Source organism: Chionomys nivalis, chromosome 14 (genome assembly GCF_950005125.1).
Source record: "Chionomys nivalis chromosome 14, mChiNiv1.1, whole genome shotgun sequence".
Taxonomy (NCBI): Eukaryota; Metazoa; Chordata; class Mammalia; order Rodentia; family Cricetidae; genus Chionomys; species Chionomys nivalis.
Genome location: NC_080099.1, coordinates 24,403,784 through 24,425,710, shown reverse-complemented (window position 1 = coordinate 24,425,710; position 21,927 = coordinate 24,403,784). Strand labels below are relative to the sequence as shown.

Genomic DNA, 21,927 nt, shown 5'->3' with positions numbered 1-21,927 from the left:
CTATAGGACTAGGGTTCTCAGTGTGGAGCTAGTGTTCTATGGATCCAAGGAAACTATATACAAAACAGTGCTGCTGTGCTCTGTTTTCATTTGCTAGCGCTCGAGCTAGAGAGATGGTTTAGCGGTTAAGAGCATTGACTACTCTTCCAGCGGACCCGGGTTCAATTCCCAGCACCCATACGGCAGCTCAAAACTGTCTCATTTGCTAGTGCCTTAGAGGACCAGCCCAAGCCAGGTCTACTATTGGATTCTATATCCCTAGCAGCAGCTCAGGCCTGTCACTCAGCAGAAAGGCATGTATAGCTCCCCTGTACAAAACAGCACCTGCTGTCCCTAGAGGATAGCTGGGACACCTCCATCTCTGGGGTGGTTGCAGGGTCTGATGCAACCTGAGGAGGTTTCTTTCCTTAGTCACTGCTACACTCCTCAACCTCTCCTGGAACTTATGTTTTTTCTGGACAGGGTGTCAGGTTCTCCAGGCTGATCTTGAACTTACCACGTAGCCAAGGATGACCTTGAATTCTTTATCTTCCTGCCTCCACCATTCAGGTGCTGGGATTACAGGCATGTGCCACCAGACCCATAGTCCTGGAGGTTAAACCCAGGGCTTCATGCACCTCTACCACCTAAGCTATATCCTCAGCCCTCCAATGGAATGCTTTTAGGTGACAGGAAGACCATAGCATGCTTGTAAACATATACAGGCCACGTCTCTTCCTCATGGAGTTCAAATACCAACGGGCAGGTAATCAACATCCAAACTTCCAAGCTCCCATGTGAGTGACCACTGCCTGCTGGGCAGAGGTCTTCTAGAGCCAGGGCCTCATCTCCTCATGACACCAACTGACCTCAGGGCTATAGTGGCTGGGACTGCAGCCAGTCATGCAAGCATCTCAAGTGGGGTGCAAAGCATATGACGAGCCTGTACACCTCAGTCCCAGGAATAGCTGCATTAGCTCCCTTTGACAGATGAGGAGATCCAGAGAGACCAAGCACATCTTAGCTTCCAAGTATCATAACCTAGAGGCTGTCACACTGGAACCCAGTGTGTTACACTCAACTGTCATACTTAACTCCAAAACCTGATGGTTCAGTCAGTCATGGGGAGGTCATGGCCCTTCATCCATGAAGCTTCCAGGACTCCCTTGTATGTGTGTATGGGGAGGGGGGAGTAGGGAGTGGTCACAGGTGCTATTATCAGTTTCCTAGGTTTGAAGCATGAGGAACATTGTAATCCCAGCATTCTGGAGGCCAAGGTAGGAGGATCAATTTTTGTTCAAGGCCACGCTAGACTATATGGTGAGTTTGAGGTCAGCCTGGGCAGTAAAAGGGCTCAACAGGTAAAAGCATTTGCTGCAAAATTCCGTTTACATCCAAAACAACTGGACCAGAGCAGGAAATGGGGGCCCGGAGAGGGGAAGTAGTTACCCTATAGTCATGTGGATCAGAAAGCTAAACTCAGCCACTACCAGCCTCTCCCCACTCCATTCTTCTGGTGCCACCTGATTTCTGCGTCTCAGATATCAATTGTTCTCTCCCCAGAGGATGGCAGGAGAGAGAAGAGGCTGGTGTGTTGGGGCTGGGAACACCTGTGCACTCTTATCCCAGGCCCAGGAGCAAAGGGCGAAGGCAGGCAGGCTGAGCACACTTTTTATGACTTAGCCACCTCCCAGAACAGTAAACAGAGGGCAAGCAGCTGGCACCAGAACCCTCTGGGCAGAGAAGGTCCTAGGGAAGTGACTTCTGCCCACCTCTGGGAAGAAGGTGAGGATAGAGTCCCCTCCCAGAAGCTTAAGGAACACTCTACGTTTCCATTGCACTGTTTCTCCTTCCCTTCTGGACCTGACCATCACACAGGGTCTTAGCTCGGCACTGCCTTCTCCAGGAAGCCTCCTAGGCCTCCTGATGCACAGGGAGCCCATCTGCATTCCATCCCCACACACCGCACTGGTTCCTGCTGTGTCCAGAGCAAAGTTCTGACTGGCCCTTATCTTTTTATATTAGCACCACTATGCGTGTGGCACTCTTCCCACTGGGCCAGGTACCTCTTGGGGAAAGGGCTATGCACTTCCCGCCAGGCCTGGTGCTCAGAGTGCAGTGTGAATTTTTTCACAATGTTTTTCAACAGTGTTGCAAGAAAAGCTGAACTGAAAGCGCCAGGATCAGAAGAATTCTGAAGCGCTCTCCTAAGACTGGCGTTCCTTCAGCCTCAGACCTGCCTTGGCAGGGCCCTGTTTGATGGGTCATGATTTTTTGTTTTGTTTTTCGAGACAGGGTTTCTCTGTAGCTTTGGAGCCTGTCCTGGAACTAGCTCTTGTAGACCAGGCTGGCCTTGAACTCACAGAGATCTACCTGCCTCTGCCTCCTGAGTGCTGGGATTAAAGGCATGTGCCACCACCGCCCAGCGACCGGTCATGTTTTAAAAGTGACTTTGTTGGGGGAACTACAGAATGGGAAGGAGACACAATCATGAGGAAAGGATGATGGTGATAAAACTTTTTATAAAATTCCTTTAATGCTATGTATGATTTTTATAAATTGTTTAAAGGGGAAAAACGTATTTCTGAACCAGCATTCAAGAGATTCCACTCTCCCTAACCCCTGTCCAGTTGTGAATTCCCCATGGCCTGGGGCCTCACTGGGTGTGATGGACAGTCAGTCTATGGGGAAGTGGGCATGGGCAGGTGGTAGACTCTGTCTAAGTCTACCGTGAGAGGCTTCCCTTTCATCCATAGGCCTTCCTGGGGTGCTAGGGAGGGAACAAGTTCTGTCTTAAGAGCAGGGACAAATTGCCCAGCCTTTACCTCGGGCCCAGTCCTGGTAGCTTTGAGAGAACCTCAAGGTTGGGGAGGGATAGAGCATGGGGTGTGAGGGCAGGTGGAGGTGAGGTTTCAGGTGGAGACAGGTGGGACTGGCATCAATCAACCTTACACTTCACATGTGAATCTAGATCCATGTGTGCCCCTTCTCTCAACACTGACTCCTCTCCAGGGCCAGTCTGCTCCACGCAGCAGCCTCCTAGGAGGAGGTGGAGCCTAAGTCTTGTCTGGATGGCTTGTTGAGCCCTCTGGATCTTGAGATAGCTCCAGGTGACTGAGACCTCTCAGTGTGGCCCCCTCATCACCCCATGGCCTAGGACACAGGAGCTGGAAGAGGTCCTTATCCAAAAGGCTCATCACATAACCCAGCCAAGGGAGGCAGGGAGTTGGCAGTGACTTGTCCTAGGTAGGCAATTTGTCCACAGTGACCCCAAGGGTCAGCAATAGGGCTGGAACTCAGAACAGGCTTCTTGGGCTCCAGCAAAGCCAGGTGCCCAGCATTCGAGTCCCTAGATCCCTGGGCCCCAGGCTATAAGGGTCTAGGGTAGAAATTCCTCCTTGACAGGCACTGGGGAGGGGGTACCCAGAAGGCCAGCATTGGTGGGGCATAGACTACCCAGGGTTGGCCCTGATGGTGTGGGGTTGTCATCCAGGGGTAGGGGCAGCTGCGAGGGAGGCAGTGGCTGCTGCTGTTGCTGTTTCTTCTTGTTCACTTTGCGTTCCTTGGCTCGACGGTTCTGGAACCAGATTTTTACCTGTGGGATTGCACAGACTTTTTATGGAGCAGGGGTTAGAGGGAGCTGGGTCAGGGTAGGTGGTCTTCATGGTCCACTTCCTGCTGTAGCCACCAGACCTCAGGCACTGATACACATTCTCCTGTGCCCTAGACCCTGTTCTCTGTAACCTCTTTCTTCCCCTTTCAAGGCCTGATTACTCCAGAGTCCCTGTGTCCTGTGACCACCCTTTGTCTAGGTCTGAAGAGCACTGAAGAGCACTACTGCCCACTGTAGCCTGTGTGTATATATGTGTGTGTGTATGTATGTGCATACATGCACACATGCCTAGCAATATTGCGCTTAGTTGGCAGTATGGCAGTGTGCATTGTGTAATACTGTGCCAGTAGTCGGGGAGACAACCTCTCTGTTCTCTTTTTGTGAGCCCTGTATCTTCATGACATCCTGAATGCCTGACTCTGGGCAATGTTACTTGAGCTGAGGCAGAGGACCTACATACCTGCCGTTCTGTGAGCCCCAAGTTAGCAGCCAACTCGGACTTGCGTCGGATGGTGATGTACCGGCTGTAGTGGAACTCCTTTTCCAGCTCCAGGCGCTGGTGGTCTGTGTAGACCACTCGGTATTTGTCCTTGGTCCGAGTCTTACCTGAGGAGCAGAAGGGGCAGTAAGGGAGGGTGAGTGCAATGGAGCACCCCAAGAGGCCAGGAGGTCCCAGGCAGGCAGCTGACAGCTAAGACACAGCCACTAGCTGTGTCAGATCTTCTGTTCGCTCAGAAGATCTCAGTGCTGTGGGAACAAACTCCCCAGATGGTTTTGACTCAAGGGTCCCCAGGGTGTGAGTCTGAACACCAGTGTTATGAAGGGGACACCTGACTGCTGAGGGTAGACTGGGGCTAAGGGGGTTGCCAGATGCTCCCCCTGCCCACCCTGTGCAGGGAAGTCACAATAGTGGAGGATAAACAGGACTCAGAAGTACCCTAGCTTCTACTGAGTGCTAACCCAAAGACTTAAAGGCCGGGGGCTGTTGGTGGACCCCAGGGTTTGCTGGGTACCAAGGACACTCAGGACACCAGGACAGGCTCTAGGTTGCACCAGGGACCGGGGGCTGATCTACCCGAGCCGTCCACACTCCCCACCATGTCCAGGCACAGAGCAATGACTCAGCTCCTTCCACTAGATAAACCAAGTCCTTGCCTCAAGCTACACACTGCAGTGGGCAGGGAAAAAAAATAAGAAGTCCCTGCTTGGATGCTAGGGGAAGGAGGCAGACAAAAAGAAAATAAAAATGGAAAACATTGGCATTGTTCACTGGCAATTATTTTAAGGGAAAGAAAGAAGACAGGGCACCTAAGAATTTGGCGGTGGGAAGCTGTGGGAATTTCAGACAGAGTGAGGCTACTAAAGTAGTGTAGTCCCAGCTACTCAGTTGGGTCACTTGAATCTAGTGATTCAAGACCAGCTTGGGTAACATAGCGGGACCCCTGTTTCAAAAAGAAAAGAAAAAGTCAAACATTCAACACTATGGCTCTTGAAGCTGAACCAAGAGAAAGAGCATGCAGGCTACCTAGAGAAACAGAATCTGGTGGAGCGAACAGAGAATTGCAGAGGCCTTGAGGTGGGGGCATGTCTGAGGATGAGTGAGGAAGCTGGTGGGACAGGTTGTGAGGAGCAGAGGGGATGGGGCAGAGGTCAAGGGGAAGGGCTTAGGTTTTCCTCTGCCTGGAATGGGAGTCCCTGCAAAGTTCTAAGCAGAGAGGACATGCCGTCTGCTGCAGGCTTTCATGTTTTTCTGGCTGCTGTGTGGAGAGTAGATTAGGGGCAGGAATAAGAAGGAGGTGCAGGAAGGACTGCCATGTCTCAGGAAAAGAGGGTGGTGGCTTGGTTTCCAGATAGTGCAGCATGGGCCAGGAGCTGGACTTAAGGGTTGTCTGAGGTTATTAATATCAGGGTTGCCTTTGGAGCTGAGCGTGGAGGGCTGCCTGTGGAGAACATTACTGTACGGGGCCTGGATGAACACCAGCTTTCTCTGTAAGAACCTGAACCCATGGCTGAACTAGAAGGTGCACGCCGACAGCAGGCATGCATACACCAGGGCACGACCGATCCTGGGATAACCCTGGACCTCCCTGCCACCCACATACCCACAACAGCCTAGCCTTTGCCTCCCCACTCTGTGCCTTGGCTATGCCTGTCCCCCCATGCTCCTGCACTAAAGACCTACATCTGGCTCACCTCCACCCATCCATCCCACACGACTTGGCAGGACAGACTCAGGCTCTTCTCCAGCCAAGTGGTTCTGTGGGGGAATGGGAGACAACAGCTGTTCCTAGGCGGCTTCTCCCTGGGTTTTCTGCCAGAGTGGCAGAGCCACACTGGCCACTTCCACATGCACCAAGCTCACAGTACCACCTGACAGCAGAGACATAGCCCAGGATGGCCTTCAGTCCTGTGCCAGGCATGGCGAGAGGAAGGGCGGAGGGAGAGGCTGCGAAGGCCTTGGCTCCTGTGAGGAGATGAGGCTCCTCCTTGACCTAGAAAAGTCACTCTTGGCTCAGAAACAGCTCTGCCTGAGGCTGCTACCACCACAGCTTAGCTGGGCTCTGAACCCACAGCCCACTGGGGTCACTAGCTAGAGTCAGGAGTCCTGGGATTTCGGTCCCCTGCCAGCTTCAGATGAAGAGACCATGGTTTAAGGAAGTCGTGCGGCTGCTGGAGGTCTAAATAAGAGGCCGGTGAGTTCTTCCAGGAGTGTCCAATTGCAGCTGTGGGCCCCAAGCGTCCTACGACAGCGATGAACGCTGTCTACACATCCTTAGATTACTACTGAATGGAATAATGTTAAACGGTTGGCTACTCCTGCTAAATCTAGTCCAACCTCTCTGCAGAGTCAGGGTCACAAGAGGACAAGTGGGACACATGTGCCAATGCCATGCCCTCTAGCCTAGAGTTGCCTCCAACACATAGCTCCCCATCTCACCATCTTTAGGTACCACTGAGCTGCCCAATATCCTGTGTAGGCAATAGCAGCTACAGAGCAGACCACGTCTCTATGCCCATTCCCTGGAATAAAGGGTCAGATCATGCATAGCAACAGTAGACCAGAAAGTCTGGGCTGGCTGGGATTGATGGCCTCGGGCTGAGAATTTCAAATGCCAGGAAGACTCCTAGTGGTGTCCAAAAGGATAAGCTGAGCAGCAGAGGGGGCTTTGATTGCAAGAGCCCAGTCATGAAGGCAGCTGCTCTTTTAGTACCTAGCTTGCTCGCCCTCTCTGTCTCTCTCAGCTCCCTGCCTCTGTCCCCTTGTGCTGAACAGCAGGGGCCTACAACAGTCATTTATAGCTGGGAGTCAGGGCACAGAAACTACTTTCTCTGAGGCCATCAGCCTGGTAATAACAGGAACCAAGATCTCCAGATTAGGGTGTTGGCTGCACTGCAGCACCTCTGTCCCCACTGGGGTCAGTGGAGCCCTAGTCCATAGCCCTGGAGGGGAGTTGATAGAATTAGGGACCTACTGGCCAACATCTGTCTAGCCCAGCTGCTTAAAGTGCACAGATTGATTGCTAAGAAAACATTCAGCAATGAGCAAAATGTTCACTCCCTTGTATGGTCCAGAAACCAGGGACTCCTATCTACTGTCCAGAGTGAGCACTAGCTGGAGCACCCTCCTAGGAGCCAACTAAACATCATGTATCCTGATTTTTCCATGCACAGAGCCTTAGCCATAAGCTCCACTCCCAGGAAACAACCTCACAGAGAACTGCCCACGGCAGTGATTGTTGCTAATAGCACAAGACTAAACACAATGCCCATGCCTAAGATCAGGGAGCTGGTGAGCCCCCATGGAGAGGAGCACTGAGCAACTGTTAAGACATGTATGAGGGAGCAAGACACAGGCTACTAGAAGAACAGCCTGCTGCCAGCCTGCGGAGATAGCTCAGTGGGAAACGTGATGGCTACACAGGTATGGGACCTGAGTTCAGATCCCCAGAACCCATGTAAAGTCAGTTATGGGGGCTCCCTTGCCTGTAATCCCACTTCTGGGGGTGTAGGGTGGAGATAGGTAAAGCCCTGGGCCAGTCAGTCTAGCTGAAACGGTCAGCTCTGCCTTCAGTGAGAAACCCTGCCTCAAAAACTAAGGAGGAGAGCGCTAGAGAGAGATACCCAAAGGTACAGGTGAACGCATCTGTTTATGAACACACACACACACACAGGCACACACAAAAATACATAGAAATTAGACATTTGTGAACTTTAGGTAGCATATCATTTTATAGTTTTATGTTTAATTATTTTTTCCCTAAAAATATGTACAAGAAGCCAACAACAGAAGCTACCTCCTCCAGGAAGGCAGCTGGAGGTGGAGAGACATAGGGACGAGAGCGATTTTAGAGGCTTCAAGTTTCACTGTGTTCAGATCCATTGCATTATCTGTGTGTTTGTGTGTGTGCGTGTGTGTGCATGTGCGTACATGTCAATGGAGGTTGACTTCAGGGCCTCATTCGTAGTAGACAAGCATTTGACCATGAGGATATATCCCCCCAGCCCTTTTTGTGCTTTTTAAACTTTGAGATAGAGTTTCCTAGGTGAACCCTGAATTCACTTTGTAGCCCAGGCAATTTTTGAAAATATAAACTTCATTACCTCGGCCTCTTGTGAGTGGGGATACAGGCCTGTTTCACCAGACCTAGTTTTATCTTTTATTTTTATTTTATGTATTTACTTTAAAGATAGGGTCTCAAGGGGCTGGAGAGATGGCTCAGTGGTTAAGAGCATTGCCTGCTCTTCCAAAGGTCCTGAGTTCAATTCCCAGCAACCACATGGTGGCTCATAACCATCTGTAATGAGGCCTGGTGCCCTCTTCTGGCCTTCAGACATACACACATATAGAATATTGTATACATAATAAATAAATAATTTTTTTTTTTGAAAAAAGATAGGGTCTCGAGCTAGCCTTGGACCACTATGCAGCTGAAGATAACTTTAGACTCTTGGTCCTCCTGTCCCCATCTCCAAGTACCTGGATTACAGATGTAGCACAGCCCTTGGTTTATATGCACTGAGAAGGAACCCAGGCTCTTGTGCACGCTAAGACAGCAAGCACTCCAGGGAGCTACATTCCCAGCCCCTCAACTCTATCTTTTTTTTTTTTTTTTTTGGTTTCTCTGTGGCTTTGGAGCCTGTCCTAGAACTAGCTCTTGTAGACCAGGCTGGCCTTGAACTCGCAGAAATCCACCTGCCTCTGCCTCTGAGTGCAGGGATTAAAGGCGTGCACCACCACCGCCCGGCTTTATTCTTCGAGAATTTCATACATGTATATAATGAATTTTGATCATAACCACCACTATGCCCTCCTCCAGCTCCCCTAGGAGCCACCTTCTCCTTCCCAACTTCATCTGCTACCCCCTCCCGCCCTCCTCTTCATCTTCCTTCCCCTCTAACCCAGAATCCACTTAGTGCTGTTTGTATGCGCATGAGGGTGGGGCCATCTGCTGGAGCATGGGACACCTACCAGTGGCCACGCCAAAGAAAAATGACTCTCCTTTCCCCTGTAGCCATCCAGTGCCAAAAGCTCCTTGGCCAGGGGTGGGGCCTTGAGAGTCCCTCCCCCATCCTGGGAAACTGTATTTTCAGTGACAGTCAGGAGTCCTGGGTTCCAGCTGCAGCTCTGGACAGAACTCAAGCCGGTAACTTTTTTGTGAGCACCTGTGTCCCCTGGAACCCAAAGAGGAAGGGCAAGGTGGTGCATGAGAGGAACAGAGCAAGGGGGTGGCAAGGTGAATGATTTACAGGCCCCTGGGACACTGGGCCTAAGGGGAAGTCCAGGTTCCGGCAACAGGTGTCTGATGAGGGACCAGACACGCCCAGACACTGAACGAGTAATTTCTGGGCAAAATGCCAGCGAGAATGGGAAAGGGGAGAGGGTGCAGGTTTTCAGGCTGAGCACGGTGGGAAGAGCCTTGGCTCACTCACCTAAGCGGTAAAGGTTCACCCTTTGCTCTGGTTCTGTCTTTCGCAGAATGGTTCATTCCCGTAGAACAGGCTGCCATGAGAGGCATGAATGGACCTCCCCATCTCTAAAGCATGTGCAGTTTAAGGTCCAGGGAAGCCTCAGGCAGATGGTTCCCAGTGACTGGCCCTTAACCTCAGCATTCCTGGTGAGCTGTCCAGAAAATCCTGGTCCCCAGATTTGGAGTGGGTGGGGCTGACACTGGTTCCTGGGGTTTGGTACTTGTCTAGCTCTCCAGGTGTCCGTAGTATGTGGTTGTTTGAACAAGCAGGACCTCTAGGGATGTGCAGGTCACCTATGTGCCAGGGTGGCTAAGAACCATCTCCCTACCTCTCTAAGCCCCATACCTGCAATATGGAGATAACCATTAAGGACAGCCACCATGGCCATGGGCCAAACACTTTGTATTTGTGCCTCAACAACCCGTGGGATGGTGTGATGTAGTTTGTTTGTTTTCTGAAACAGAGTTTCTCTGTGCAGTCCTGGCTGTCTTGGAACTTGTTTTGTAGACTAGGCTGGCCTCAAACTCAGAGATCTGCCTGCCTGTGCCTCCTGAGTGCTGAGCTTAAAGGCGTGCGCCACCATGCCTGGCTACATATCCCATTTTTACATACAAGAAATGGGCTCAGTGAGGCTTATATATCAAACAATGGGGCTCAAGACTATCCAGGCCTGGGGAGATGGTTCAGGTAAGGTGTTTACTGCCAAGCCTGATGGCCTGAATTCCATCCCTGGGACCCATAGGGCCCAAACAAACAAATATAATTGCACCTGTTTTCAAAGCCAGGTCTAGCCAGGGGGTGGTGGTGGCACATGCCTTTAATTCCAGTACTTGGGAGGCAGAGGTAGGGGGATCTGTGAATTCGAGGCCAGCATGGTCTATAGAGCAAATTCCAGGACTACTCCAAAACTACACAAAGAAACCCTGTCTTGCAAAAAAAAAAAAAAAAATCATGCTTATTTGTACTTAGAAATTTGTCTGGGCAGCCAGGGAAACAAAGGCACAGGCTCCATTTACACACTAGAGCCAGGCATGGTGATGCCTGCCTTTAAGCTCAGCAATTGGCAGGCAGAGGCAGGTGAATCTCTGGGTTTAAGGTCAGCATGGTCTACGGATTGTGTTCTAGGCCAGCCAGGGCTACACAGACAAACCCTGTCTCAAAATAGACAAAAACAAAATAAAAAGAAACACTAGAACCTACAGCATAGTGCATGGTTTTCCACAATCCTTTCCAGGTTTGAGACATACAGGGTTTCACGTGTGATGAGGAGGGCTCTTTGTGTAATACCTGACATGTAGCAGGTACACAGAGGGAGGGAGGGAACCCACTATTTTCCAACACTGGTGGGGTAGCCCCCCTGTAGGAATGCCAGGAAATGGGCTGTGTCTAGTGGTATGTTGTATCTGTCAGGTCCCTTCCAACTTGGAAGCTGGAGGCTCTAATGTTTGTTGATTCTTAGACTGTGTTTGTTATTATTGCTAAAAGAACTCTAAGGCTGATTTCCCAGTTTCAGAGTCTAGACATCAGGCCTGCCCAGCTGGAAGACAGGGATAGAGTTGTGGTGGCCTGTATCGGGGCTCTCATCCAGCCCAGGACAGACAAGAGGAACCTGGACTCTGCTCCAAGACAGAGTGACTCCCAGAAGAATCGTGTGGTCACTGGGTCAGATTTGCTTCTATGTTTGTGGCTCCTAGGGCTGACTTTCAAGACATGGACCTCAAATCTGGTCCCAGGCCCTCTGTGAGCTCTCACTGGAGGGGGAGCACCTCGACTGGCTGTACATTAAGATGTCACCCACACCCAGTATGTACACACACACATACACACACGCAAACACATGTGTGTATGGGAGTTTGTTTAAAATAGCTATTGCTGGGCTCTACTCAGGTCTAGGTCTCCACTTCCCTACCATTTTTTTTTTTTGGTGGGGCTGATAGTGGTACTGAGGACCAAACCAGCTCTGCCTCTGAGCTACACCGCATCCCTCTCACCTTTAATGAGCTCCAGCTGTAGTGTTCTTAAACAAGCCCCTCATCTGTGGGTCTCCATCTCTCCTAATGAAGGATAGGTGTCAGCACCAAGGTGTGAACACAGAACTTCACGTAGGCTAGGTATGTTAGGTATGTACTTACTCTTCCACTCAACTACAACCCCAGACTACAGGTTTTCTATGCTCGAGTTCTGGACAACTCACTAATAGGGACTCACTGCTCAACCACTCCCCGGTACATACACAGGGAGAGCACACCCATACACCCTCCAGCCTAGCAGAGCAGGGGGCAATGGCCTGCCTGTCTATGGTGCCTGCTGGGGGATACAGGGAAAGTGGGAGAGGAAGACATTGGATCCTACTTCAAGACAGAGATGACAGAACAGGCCCAGAAAGGTCATCAGGTCATGTGATGAGGAAGTTGCAGAGGCAAGGAATAAAAAGAAGCAAAGAAAGAATGGGTTCAAAGGTATTTGAAAGACCAGCTTCCCTGCCAACACTGGCATCTGGGCACCATTGGCCAACACCTTTCTCAGGCACCAAAGAACAGGTTTTGGCATAGGCGATTTGTGCCAGCACTGCCCCTGAGTCTTAGTAGGACCCCCTTCTTCACTCTGTGCCTCCACATCCCCATCTAGTGAGAAAGAGCTGGACAGTGTTGTGTCCTATAAAAAGAGGTAAGAACAGGGTGAGCATCTTTTGTCTAGATGTGTGAGAAGAGAGAATTCCAAGTATGCTGAGCATACAAATAACTCTCACATAGGAGCAGAGTAACATAAGAGGGATGCTAAGGAGTGACAGGGTGTGAGCATCCCTGCGGTGTGCACTCTTAAGGGTCTAAGCCTAGCACCAAGGCAGAGAGCTGGGAGGTGGCTCAGTCTATATCGTTAGGGGAACAACCCAAGATTTCCTGGGTCCCCTCCCTGCCTAGCACACAAAATAGATGTAAAAACAGTTTGTAAGGGCAAAGGACTTTTTACAGAACCAAAAAGCAGAACTGAGCTATTTGTAGAAGCAGATGCTGGAGAGCTCCCTTGGGAGCAGGAGGAATGTTGTCTGATGGGAAGTCACATGTCAAAGAACACCCTGGAGTGTGGAGAGCTGATTAGGTCATCAGTTGCCATACTGTCTCAATTTGGGCCTGTTTCCCCGATCTGTGTCATCTGTGGTGGGGTCTCTGCTGTAGAAGCAATAGCCCCGCCCATCCTCAGGATGATGGAGGCCATTCTGGAGTCATGGGGCCTCCTGCTGAGCCCACTACTCATCCCTGAGTTTCAGGGGCAACTATAGACTGAAATACTAAGGCTCGTCACTCAAGGCCTGGAGGAAGGATGAGGTTGGCAGGGTTGGGTTGAACACAGACAAGTCTGAGGAAGTGTCATGAGGAAATCAGTAACCTAGGTGAAGGCTCCCCTGAACCACCCCTCTTCCTAGTCAGAGTCATCGATCACAGCTACGCTCTGTGACTCTAGAGCCACCTGTATGTTGTTGACCACCATTATCTTCCTCAAAGCCCACAAGCAGGCCTGTTTTGGGCGGCAGCAAAAAGGAACTTTAGAGTCTTGGGCTAAAGAGATGGCTCAGAGGTCGAGAGCATTGGTTACTCTTCCAGAGGGTTGGGTTCAATTCCCAGCACCCACATGGTGACTCACAACCATTTGTAATTCTAGTTCCAGGGAACCTGATGCCCTCTCCTGGTCTCCACAGGCATAGTAGACACAAACATGGGTATAGACATAAACACAGGCAAAACATTCATACACATAATAGAATAATTTAGAAGTTTAGAGCTAGACGGCCCTGAAAATTGTCACCTAGTGGCCACGGGCTGGTGATATGTCCCTAGGCAAACTAATAGAGCCCTTTTGTTTTTGGTTTCTTTGTTGCATTAACCAGATTCCAAGTGCTCACTGCGGTCTGTACTGTTGGCTGGTGCTGGAAAGTCCAGATCTGTGCATTCCTACAATGACAGGAAGTTCTCTGAGACACCCACCACCGCTGGTTCTCTGCCAGCCAGGGACCAGGAGCCAAGCTGCCTAACCCACCTAACTACACGGAGTCTACACTAGTTGCAACTCCTGTCACCCATTCTCATCCTTCCAAAGTTATTCTACAAAGACCCTCGGTCCAGAGTGGAACTCCATCCCTTCAGCTGACGGCTCAGCCTCCAAAGCAGCCCTGCCTGCCTGTGGCTATGGTGTCCTCATCTTCGCTCAGCCTCAATGCCATTCGAGAAGTCCACCATTCTAGGGTCAGTAATGCTGCATTTGAAGAGGGGATGAGCACACACGCTGAATGCATGGGAGATGCCAGCCCATTTCACCCTATGTTAGGTGCTCAGCACTGATCTGGTCCCTGCTCCTGTGGAAGGCATGCAGAAAGCAAGCACACTAATTAAATGACTACCAAGTATGAACAGGAGTGTGAAGGACCAGGAATAAGGAGATGAGGGCTGGGCTAAGTTGGTTGGAGGGTGGATCCCCTTTACTTAGCCTTGGGGAAGTCTCTTAGAGGGATAGCATATAGGCCAAGACCTGCAGGTTGAGAAGGAAGCTTCCATGTCACAAACGAGGAACAGTATTCCAGAGAGAGAAAACTGCCGATGAAAGACCCTCCGATGAGGACCAGTGGGGAATCAAGTAGTACACCACCTTTGTTCAGTCATAGTCTTCCATCAGCTAACAGAATCTTCAGCATAGAAGAGGATACTATCGCCTGCCTTTGGGGAGGATGGATGAAGGGAGAGAGATGAAGGGGAGGAAGGCAGAAGCTGCAGCTGGAGGACTAACAGAACCTCTGGCTTAGAGGTCTGTGTCTGATTTCCAGAGCCCAGGCAAATCTGAGGATATCAAGCATGAAGTGGCATCCTCAGACATTTCCTTTCTGCTCACGCAAAGGAGAACGCTGAGGAAGACAGAGGGGAAAGATAGCAAGACATAGCAATGACCCTGACTCCAGATGTTATGGTGGCTTGTCCTGAGAGGCCTGTCTAGCAAGAGGACTTCCTTCACTAAAGCTGGTCCCTGTTGCTAATAAAGCTGTCTGGATGTCAGAACAACTCCGGAGGCTCCAAATACAAGATCTGCTGGGGGAAGGGGACACATTCCACAACACAAAAATCTCCTGCCACTTTCTAACTAGGTCATTCCCAGCTACATCTGAGAGTCGAGGTGTCAGGTGCGGCTTCTGCTGCAGGGAAAGCCAGCTTTAAAGACATAGTCTTCTTTCTCTCTCTCCCTCTCCTTCACACCCAGTTCCTCCCAGCTGGCCTCTTTCTCCTCACCTGGGTGGGCACTGGCTGGGAAGCATGCAGCAGAGGAGAGATCGTGAGCTGGAGATTGTTGCTTTACTTGACAGACCCTTGGCAGGCTGTGGATCCTGGCTAGAACCATATGCCGCCATACCCTAGCTGTGTGAGCTTGGGTAGGCCACATGACCTCTCTAAGCCTCTTTAATTTTATCTGTAAAACGTGTCCAATAATAGATCCTTTCATCTCTTGGGGTAGTTATAAGACCTAAGTGAATTGACCCAAGAGGAACTCTTTGCATAGTGACTACATGATGAACTCCTACTATGTGCCAGCCTGGGCAGGAGAGGGCTGATTAGGACTAGTCCTTGATGGGATTACAGACGGCAACTGGCAGGCATAAGCAACTTGACAGAGGTAGATAGTGACAGAGACGGCTAAAACAGGAGGCTGTGAGGAGGCTATAACTGTATGTCACTCCAACTGCTGCACTGGAGCCGGGAGAATCAAGGTTTCCTGGAGGAGGTGGCCTTGGAGAAGGCACAGCATTTGCACTGGTAAAGATACAGTAGAGGGGGTAGGGCAGGAAAAGGGCCCAGGATGTAGAGGCAGGAAGGGTGAGGTTTAGGCCTGCTGTACAACCTGCCAAGAAGTGGCACTGAGCACCAGTGACCCGCCCGATGCTGGGCTGTGCTTTACAAACACCGTGGCTTCCAGAAATTATCCAAGCTAGGGGCCGGTGGAGTGGCTCAGAGGTAAAAAATACCTGCTACTCAAACCTGAGAACCGGAGTTTGAGTCCGAGACCCTACGGGAAGGGGGAGGAGAGGGCTGACTGCACAGCTGTCTTCTGGAATCCACACGGGGTGTGAGCATGCAATCCCCATGCTAATAAATAAAATTCAAAAGAAAGGAAGGAAGGAAGAAAAAAGAAATGATCCAAGCTAATGAGCCTCTAGCTACATAAAACGCAACCCCAGAGATAAGTCTCCCAAGCTTCCCATTCTAATAAGTCCCTGGGCTCTAAGCAAACTTTCAGGAGAGTGTCAACACTGACTGGAATCAGTTTTCCACAGGACTCTAGATGCCTTAGAATCAGGGCACCCAGAATGGAGGTCCAGGGGCAGTCATGTGCCTGCCCTAATAAGGGAGGTCTGGCAGTGCTTTAGAAGATGGGCAGAGGTCATGAAAGGTCAGAGGGAAAGTCCAGGTTAGTGGCTGTGGCTATGGGGTAAGGGACGGGGTGGGGGGTTGTGTTCATCCTTTTGTGTGCCTCATTTTCCACATCTGGAGCTGAGGGGTTAGACAGGATGTAACCGTTACAATAACCCCATCATCTGGGCAGACATCAGTGTTCAGCCACGAGGGATCAGACAGGGCCTCTGGCAAAGAACAATTATAACCTCCTGACAGAAAGGCTAAGAATTTTTTGTTTTGTTTTGTCTTTTGTTTTTCAAGACAGGAATTCTCTGTGTTGTTTTGGTGCCTAGAACTAGCTCTTGTAGACCAGACTGGCCTTGAACTCACAGAGATCCGCCTGTCTCTGCCACCTGAGTGCTGGGATTAAAGGCATGCGCTACCGTCGTTGGGCCAAGACTCATATTTTAAACACATGTGGCCAGACAGACAACGGAATTCCTTGCAATCATCTGCACCCTGACCTTAGAAGTGACAGCTAACACTTGTTCATGTAGTGCAGCCTAACTGAAGCCCACCCCAGACACCCCCCCCACCCCCGCTCCTCTGTCTGGCACCCTTTCTTAGAATAAAACCAAATCAAATCACAATCTGGTCTTGGCGACTCCTATTGCTTAGAGTCAGGAGCACTGACCAAGTGTGGGGAAGACAGCCAAGCTTCAAACCACTAGCCTGCAATGCTGCCTGGACCATCATAGGTCCAACCCCCAGGGAGGGACCCTAGAAACTTGTGGAGCTTGAGCTCTTTCTCCTCTTCTGGTCTCCAGAGGCGTCTCCCGCCCCTTCATCTTCCTGGTTTATCCATCTAATGGAATGCATTGAGCCCATATTGATGCCAGGCACGGAGCTGGTGCCCCCAGGCAGTTTGGGTCAGACAGACGTGGCCCTGGAGCTTTTGGGAACAGACAACGTGTAGGAGAACAAGTTGGAATTTGTCGCTGTTCTAAAAGACACCCAGTAGAAGTCATCAAAGGAGTGGAGGTGGGGAGTCTAATTTGGGAATCACAAAGGGCCTCTCATTCAGCTATGGACTAAAGGTGAGAAGGAGCCAGGCGGGCAAAGAGTCGGAGGGAAGAGAAAAGAACCTGGACATAAGACCTGAAGAAGACTTGGCGGGCAAGGAGTTCAAAGCGGGCTGGGTCCTGGAGCATAGTGGCCAAGGGGAGTGGCCCGGGGTGAGGTCCAGAACAGGGAGTTATAGAATAAGTCTCCTAGAGGAGAGAGCTGTTCATCCTAAACAGGATGGGAAACCACACAAAAAAATTTAAATGGACTCATCTTCATCTGGAACATTCCTTATAGCCTCGGGACCTCACTTTCCTCGTCAGTGTATCTGCTCTTGAGTTGTCCAAAGCAGATATTCTACAATGTCAGGAGCTCAAAGAGAAGGGAGGAAAGCTGAAGACTGTCTGACCAGTGTCATTGGGCACTGGGGGGTGGGGCACACAGTGAACATCCCTCAGCTGTCCTAGACAACAGCACTGTACAAGAGTCCCCTCTGGAAACCTGTGCCTTCAGTGCCGCAGAGGAAAAACTGAGCAGAAGAGGAGGAGGGGAAGGAGTTTTCCCGGCTTAGACCCCCTCCCCCAGCTTCCACTCAGTCCTACTGGAGCATTAGAGAGAAGGCCATGGCTTCAACAGACTAGAAGGCCAGCCTCTTGCATCCTCAGCCAATTGTCTGGTTTCTGAGAAGTCTTCCTCAAGCCTCCTGAGATCCACGCCCGAAGTCCTGCCCTCTACTCTCAGAGCTAAGAGAAAAACACTTTTGCCTCTGTAAAGCCACAGCCCTATCTTCATGCAGGGAACAATCTATAAGTGACGGGTGCCTGGGAGTAGAACTGGGCTTGGAGTTCATGCCCAACGGTAAATGAGGTTGGTGGGACCTCAGATCTCACCCAAATTGGCAGACTCCACTCTTTCCTACCCCACTTGCCCACTCCTTCCTGCTCACACTGCCGCACAATGATGGCCTTTCTCCAAGGCTCTACCTGAGGGGAACCTCCTCATCCTTCTCCAGAGCCACCTGACCCACAGGAAGTGCTAGTGGGAGATTAGAAATTGTGCCTTCCTTCCTAGACTTCCATAGCGGACCACAGGGTGCTGGGGGACGAGGCCCCTATTCGTCCTCCCCTATCACTCAATGAGAAGCTTTTCCCCATGCTTTTCACGGACAAGACTTCAGAGGGCCTACACACACACACACACACACACACACACACACAGCCCACATCATCTACCAAAGGAGAAATCATCGTCTTCTCCATCAGCTTTTTCAAGACTCTTTTTTGCAGCTTGAAGCAGGGTAGAAGTCGCCATGTAACTTTCCCCTGTCCCTTGTTAATTGGCCATAAAACGAGACCAAGAAAAGGTGAATCGGTTGGACAGAGGATTAGGGCACAGGTACGGCGTTCAGTATGCTCCACCAGTTCCCAGCTTGGGGTCTTGGGCCAGTGTTGACCATCATTGTACCACAGTGTCTTCATCTTCCAAATAGGAAGGGACAGCACCCATAGCAGTATCTCATGGAAGACTTCCAATATGTCCGCTGCTATTACTCAAGGCCCAGAAGTGAGTGGTCCAGCCTTGCCCCTCAAACATCCCTGAAGTCAGACAGGAGCTTCTGTGACCCTTGGACTGCGAAGGAGCTGCTAGGGATCAAACCCTCCCCGCAGCTGCCCAGGGGAGTCGATGGGTGTGTGGGAAAAATGGAGGGAATGGGGAGGAGGTGGAGGAAGTTCCGGGCCGGCTCCCAGCTGGGGGAAGGGAAGGAGGGGCTGAACATCAAAGAGGAGGCAGGCCAGCTTCCCGCCCTCAAGGCCAGGTGGCCTTTGTCAGGACAGGCCAAACACAATCTGGACAATGAGGAATCCTGTACACTTTCCTGCCAACAGGAGTCACTACTGAGCTAAAGCAAAGCCAGTTACATGACAAAGGGGGGCACCTAGAAAGGTCAGGCTGTCCGTCATTAAGTGAGCTTTTGTCCAGCCCCGTCCCCTGCCTTTGAAGAGGGTGGATCAGAGAGGCCTGCCTGGGGGCAGGAGCTTCACAGGCTAAGGAGCCAAACAGCAGCCACCTTCCCAACTGCTCCTACTGCCCCTCCCCCGGGGTCAAGAGTTCAGCGAGAGTCCTGGGGAGGCAAGGTAGGGACCCCTGTACCAGTGCAACCAAAGGGGGCTTTGTCAACCAAAGGATAGACTCCTATCTCTTCACTGTATGGTAGGGAGCCAGTTGGTCCTGCAGAGGTGACCTGTGCACATTCCCACAGCCGATAGGTGCTTGGGTGTGTGTGGCAGGTTTAGGAGTGGAAGAAGCTAGGAAAGAAAGATCATCATTGCCAATGCTGCTGCGGAGATTTGGCGTCTGGCCTTCTAATTCCGGCCTTGCCACTTACATACACCCATGTCCTCTCTTCATGGGGTAGCAGTCTCCCCATCTATACAGAAGGATTCAGTTGTGTTGCTCAAAGCTGGCAAAGCCCCTAGATAAGAAAGGGCGAAACAAAATGACTCTCCAGGGCAGAGGTGGTAGTGGGCCACACTCTTGAGAAGTCAGTCAAGGCCAGGGCAGAGGTCAAAGAGAGGGCAGCCTGGGCACCTGCCAGGGCCAGGAGCCGGTCAGAAGGCCCAGGGCGGGAAAAGGGTCCTTACCGCTGCCACCGCCGCCTGCGGTCGCCACGCTGCGCCGCATCCATTCGTAGGGCGTCCGTCTCTGCGCTCCTGGCGAGGACGGTGCGCCCGGGCCGCCGAGGGACTGCGCCAGGAGGCCAGGACCAGGCCCGGGAGGCGCTGGCACCGGGCTAAAGTCCGGAGGGGGCCCAAAGGCCAGCGGGGCCGGGCTGGCGGCGGGGGCCGCGGGGCCCGGGCCATAGGCAGCTGCCCAGTCGTCCTTGGGCGCAGGGAAGGGCGCGGCCCAGGTCGGAGGGGGCGCAGGCGCGGGCTCCACGTGCGTGTAACCGGCGAAGTCGGGGTACTGCGGGGGTGCGGGCGCCGGGCCGGGTGGCGCGTAGGCTGGAGGGCCCAGACCGAGGCTGGATGGCCTGGCGGGGCCTGGATACACGGGGGAGTCCTTGTCCAGCACATAGCCCACGTACATGGTGACCGCAGGGTCCCCCGCGCATGCTGGGCCCTGGAGCCGCCGCGCCGGCCGGCCGCCCCGACGACCAGCGACTGCTCACCTGGACCCGCGGCCGCCGCCGCGCCCGCCCCACCCCGGCCTTTTATAGCCGCGGGCCGTCCGCGGCCCCAGCCGGGCGGCTTTGCATTTCAAAGCGGGGGGAAGCCTCGGGGCCGCGAATCAAAGGGGGAAGCCCGTCGGGCGAAGGGGTTCAAAAGGAGACAAATTGCCGCCCTAAGCAGGAGGTGGATGGGCCTGGGGGCTGGGGACCCAGAGGGCGCGGCCTGGGTGAGGGTCCAGGCTTCGCTTCAGGTTCTGACTCCTCTTTCGGTGGTCGCGGGGACCTCCCCATCACCGACCCTGGGTTACAGGTGGAGAAACTGGCTTTGAGGGGCATGGGGGAGGACCCTAGGCCATCCTCACACAGCGCAAGGAGCCTGTGGCGCTGTCAGCAGTGCCCACCAGCTTGAGGTGAGGGGGAGAGCAAGACTGACTTCAAACGGGGTTCCGTCTGTAAGGTAGAGGGCGTCTGGGGGGGGCAGGGGTCACGACCTCTCGGGTCCCAGATGAAAGCTGTGGAGAATGTGCCTATGTAGATAGCCTGTCTGCATGCTACTGAGTGTGTTTCCCTTGGTGGCTCCACAGAGAGATTTCTCAAAGGTGTGGGCTATTTCTGGGGACACCTTGGGAAACTTCACAAGCTCTCCCTGGCGCCTTACCTTTCCTTACTATCGTTTTGGTTGAGATGCTTCAAATATACATGAAAACAGAGTTTTATCATGAACCCACCGTGCAGCTTCCATAATTATAAGGTTTCTGTCACTCCCCCGCCCCCTCACATCGACTGCCATTTTTCTAAAGCATTTTAAAACAAATTTCAGGCTTCATGTCATTTTATACCCCTACACGTGTCAGCCCGATTCTCTAAAATACATGGACAAATTCCTGAGTGTTTATTGTCTAATGCAGTTTATAGCCAACACACTCCAACTGATTGGGAAAAAGTGTGTTTTTACAGTTGACCTCATTGGCTACGGGTTGGGCCCTGCTGGCATTTTAAATGTCTGTGTGTGTTCTCTCCCTACTCCATTGAAAACAGGCAGACAACCACAGCTGCTTGAATGGGAAAGGGAATCATTGAGACTGGTAGTGGCGGCCATGGCTGAGGAATTGGGGAAGGATCTGAAAAGATGTCTCTGGGTCAGGAAGGCTGGTGTAGATGAGGACCCCTCCGCATGGCGCTGGGGCCGGGGAGGAAACAGTGCAAAAGAGTCCTCTGAGGGTTGATCTTCTCTCCTGTTCTAGCGCCATGAGATGCGCAGGATGTGTGAGCCCTCAAAGGAAGGCAGAACCAGGTCTTAGCTGTTAATGCTTTCTTTCTCTTCACAGGACCAAGCAGCACCCCTTCGGGGCAGGCCGGTAAGTCAAGGTCACACTGTAACTTGCGGGTGCAAAATGAACATGGCAGGTCTGTTGTTCAAAACTAACCTGGCATTTCATGGTAGTGGGATTCAGCCAAGCATGCGGTCCTTTGAAACTGAACCCTGTACGGACGACTGGCGGGAGAAGGCGTCCCTGATGAGAATCACACTCACACATAGCAGTAAGCCTAGGGGTTCTCTTCCTGCTCCGGGGAAACTGCCCACTGAATGGATGGAAGTAGGGAGGCCCAGGGAGGAGAGGGAAAACTCTGTTCATGCTTCATAACAACGGCTGAGTGTATGACACAGTGGAGCTCACAGCCGTCTCGCAGGGAAGGCCACCACTTCCCCACATTGGAAGACATCTGACATTCTGGGCTCCACTGAGAGCCCAACC

The 21,927-nt window shown here is 51.9% G+C and overlaps 1 protein-coding gene across 1 annotated transcript; it reads right to left on the bottom strand.

Annotated features, from left to right (window-relative positions):
* Nucleotides 1-3,358: 3,358 nt before the first annotated feature.
* On the bottom strand, nucleotides 3,359-20,088 carry Cdx1 (caudal type homeobox 1). Its single transcript, XM_057789343.1, has 3 exons — nucleotides 19,644-20,088; nucleotides 4,053-4,198; nucleotides 3,359-3,574 (listed from the first exon to the last, which is right to left on the bottom strand). The coding sequence occupies exons 1-3, from the start codon at nucleotides 20,086-20,088 to the stop codon at nucleotides 3,359-3,361; spliced, it is 807 nt and encodes a 268-aa protein (XP_057645326.1).
* Between the last annotated feature and the right edge of the window lie 1,839 nt (nucleotides 20,089-21,927).

What these genes read in the sequence shown, in the direction of transcription:
- Cdx1 (XM_057789343.1), bottom strand. Translation starts at nt 20,088, where the DNA reads ATGTACGTGGGCTATGTGCTGGACAAGGACTCCCCCGTGTATCCAGGC. An exon ending in CGCAGGCGGCGGTGGCAGCG is followed by an intron (nt 4,199 to 19,643) that starts GTAAGGACCCTT and finishes TCTGCTCCTCAG; the next exon opens with GTAAGACTCGGACCAAGGAC. An exon ending in TGGGGCTCACAGAACGGCAG is followed by an intron (nt 3,575 to 4,052) that starts GTATGTAGGTCC and finishes GCAATCCCACAG; the next exon opens with GTAAAAATCTGGTTCCAGAA.